The following is a 1,722-nucleotide window of genomic DNA, read 5'->3' as shown; positions in this document are numbered from 1 at the left end:
AGTCATGCCGTTTGGATTGAAGAATGCTGGCGCTACGTACCAACGCGCAATGCAAAAGATCTTTGATGACATGCTGCATAAAATAATAGAGTGTTATGTTGATGACGTGGTTGTCAAATCAAAGAAAAGAGAAGACCATATCAAAGACCTTCGAACCGTCTTTGAAAGACTTAGAAAATGTCAACTCAAGATGAATCCACTCAAGTGTGCGTTCGGTGTCACATCTGGGAAGTTCTTGGGGTTTGTGGTTAGGCATAGAGGCATTGAAATTGACCAAACAAAAATCAAAGCCATCAACGAAATGCTGGAACCAAAGACGTTAAAAGAGTTGCGCAGATTGCAAGGACGTTTAGCATACATTCGAAGGTTCATATCTAACCTAGCAGGACGTTGCCAACCATTCAGCCATCTCATGAAAAAGGATGCTCCATTCCAATGGGATGAAAAATGCAAAAATGCTTTTGATAGCATCAAGAAGTACTTGGCCGTGCACCAAAGTCTTTGGGGCACCAATTCCAGGAAAGCCACTTGTCCTCTACATCGCAGCACAAGAACGCTCACTGGGGGCAATGTGTGCTCAAGAAATTGAAGACCGTAAAGAGAGAGCACTCTATTACTTGAGTCGTACCTTGGTTGGAGCCGAGTTGAATTACTTGCCCATAGAGAAGATATGTCTTGCTTTGGTGTTCGCCATCCAGAAGTTGAGACACTACATGCAGGCGCATACCATACACGTGGTCTCAAAAGCTGATCCAATCAAGTACATTCTCTCAAGACCAGTCTTGTCTGGAAGACTTGCGAAATGGGCAATATTACTTAAGCAGTATGACTTGGTGTTCGTGCCTCAAAAGGCTGTCAAAGGCCAAGCTATCGCCGACTTCTTTGCTGATCATCCAGTGCCAGCAGAGTGGGAAATTTCAGATGACCTCCCAGGAGAAGAAATTTTCTATGTGGACGTCCTACCTCCATGGCAAATGTACTTTGACGGTGCTGCAAGGAAGGACGGAGCTGGAGCCGGAGTTGTATTCGTAACTCCACAAAATCATCTCATGCCATATTCCTTTACGCTCACTCAGTTGTGCTCAAATAATATGGCAGAATACCAAGCTCTCATACTCGGCCTCCAAATGGCAATCGAAATAGGTGTTAGAGATATGGACATCTACGGCGACTCGAAGCTGGTGGTCAACCAAGTCCTTGGTGAATATGAAGTAAAAAAGGAAGATTTGATTCCCTACCATCAACGGGCATCACAACTGTTGAATCAACTTGAGGACATCCATGTTGGTCATGTGCCAAGGAGTGCCAATAAGTTGGCTGACGCGCTTGCTAATCTTGCGACCACTTTGGCATTGGGGGCGTAAGAGTCTATGCAAGTCCCAGTCTGCAATCGTTGGGTAGTATCATCGCTTGAAGGAGAAGAAAATGTAGACACAACCAACATGATATGCGTCTACACAGTTGATGAAGATGACTGGCGTCAACCTATCATTGATTTTTTAGACCACCAAAAAACTACCCGATGATCCCAGACACAAGGTAGAAATACGTCGACGTGCTCCAAAGTTCATTCACTATAAAGGGACACTCTACAGACGTTCTTTCTCAGGCCAATGGTTGAGGTGTCTAAGCAAGGACGAAGCTACTGAAGCAATGCATGAAGCTCATTCTGGCATTTGTGGTGCTCATCAATCTGGGCCTAAACTTCATGATCGTGTAAAG

The 1,722-nt window shown here is 44.7% G+C and overlaps 1 protein-coding gene across 1 annotated transcript; it reads left to right on the top strand.

The window, feature by feature from the left end:
* The first annotated feature begins 455 nt into the window (after positions 1–455).
* LOC141608278 (uncharacterized) lies at positions 456–1,364 on the top strand. Its single transcript, XM_074427642.1, has one exon. It carries the CDS (start codon positions 456–458, stop codon positions 1,362–1,364), a length of 909 nt encoding a protein of 302 aa, XP_074283743.1.
* Positions 1,365–1,722: the final 358 nt, after the last annotated feature.

Source organism: Silene latifolia, chromosome 10 (genome assembly GCF_048544455.1).
Source record: "Silene latifolia isolate original U9 population chromosome 10, ASM4854445v1, whole genome shotgun sequence".
In the NCBI taxonomy this organism is placed as follows: Eukaryota; Viridiplantae; Streptophyta; class Magnoliopsida; order Caryophyllales; family Caryophyllaceae; genus Silene; species Silene latifolia.
Note: the sequence above shows the minus strand (reverse complement) of the source record. Positions and strands in the feature narration are given on the sequence as shown.

Excerpts from the sequence above, each read along its gene's own strand:
- LOC141608278 (XM_074427642.1), top strand. The coding sequence starts at position 456 with ATGCTTTTGATAGCATCAAGAAGTACTTGGCCGTGCACCAAAGTCTTT.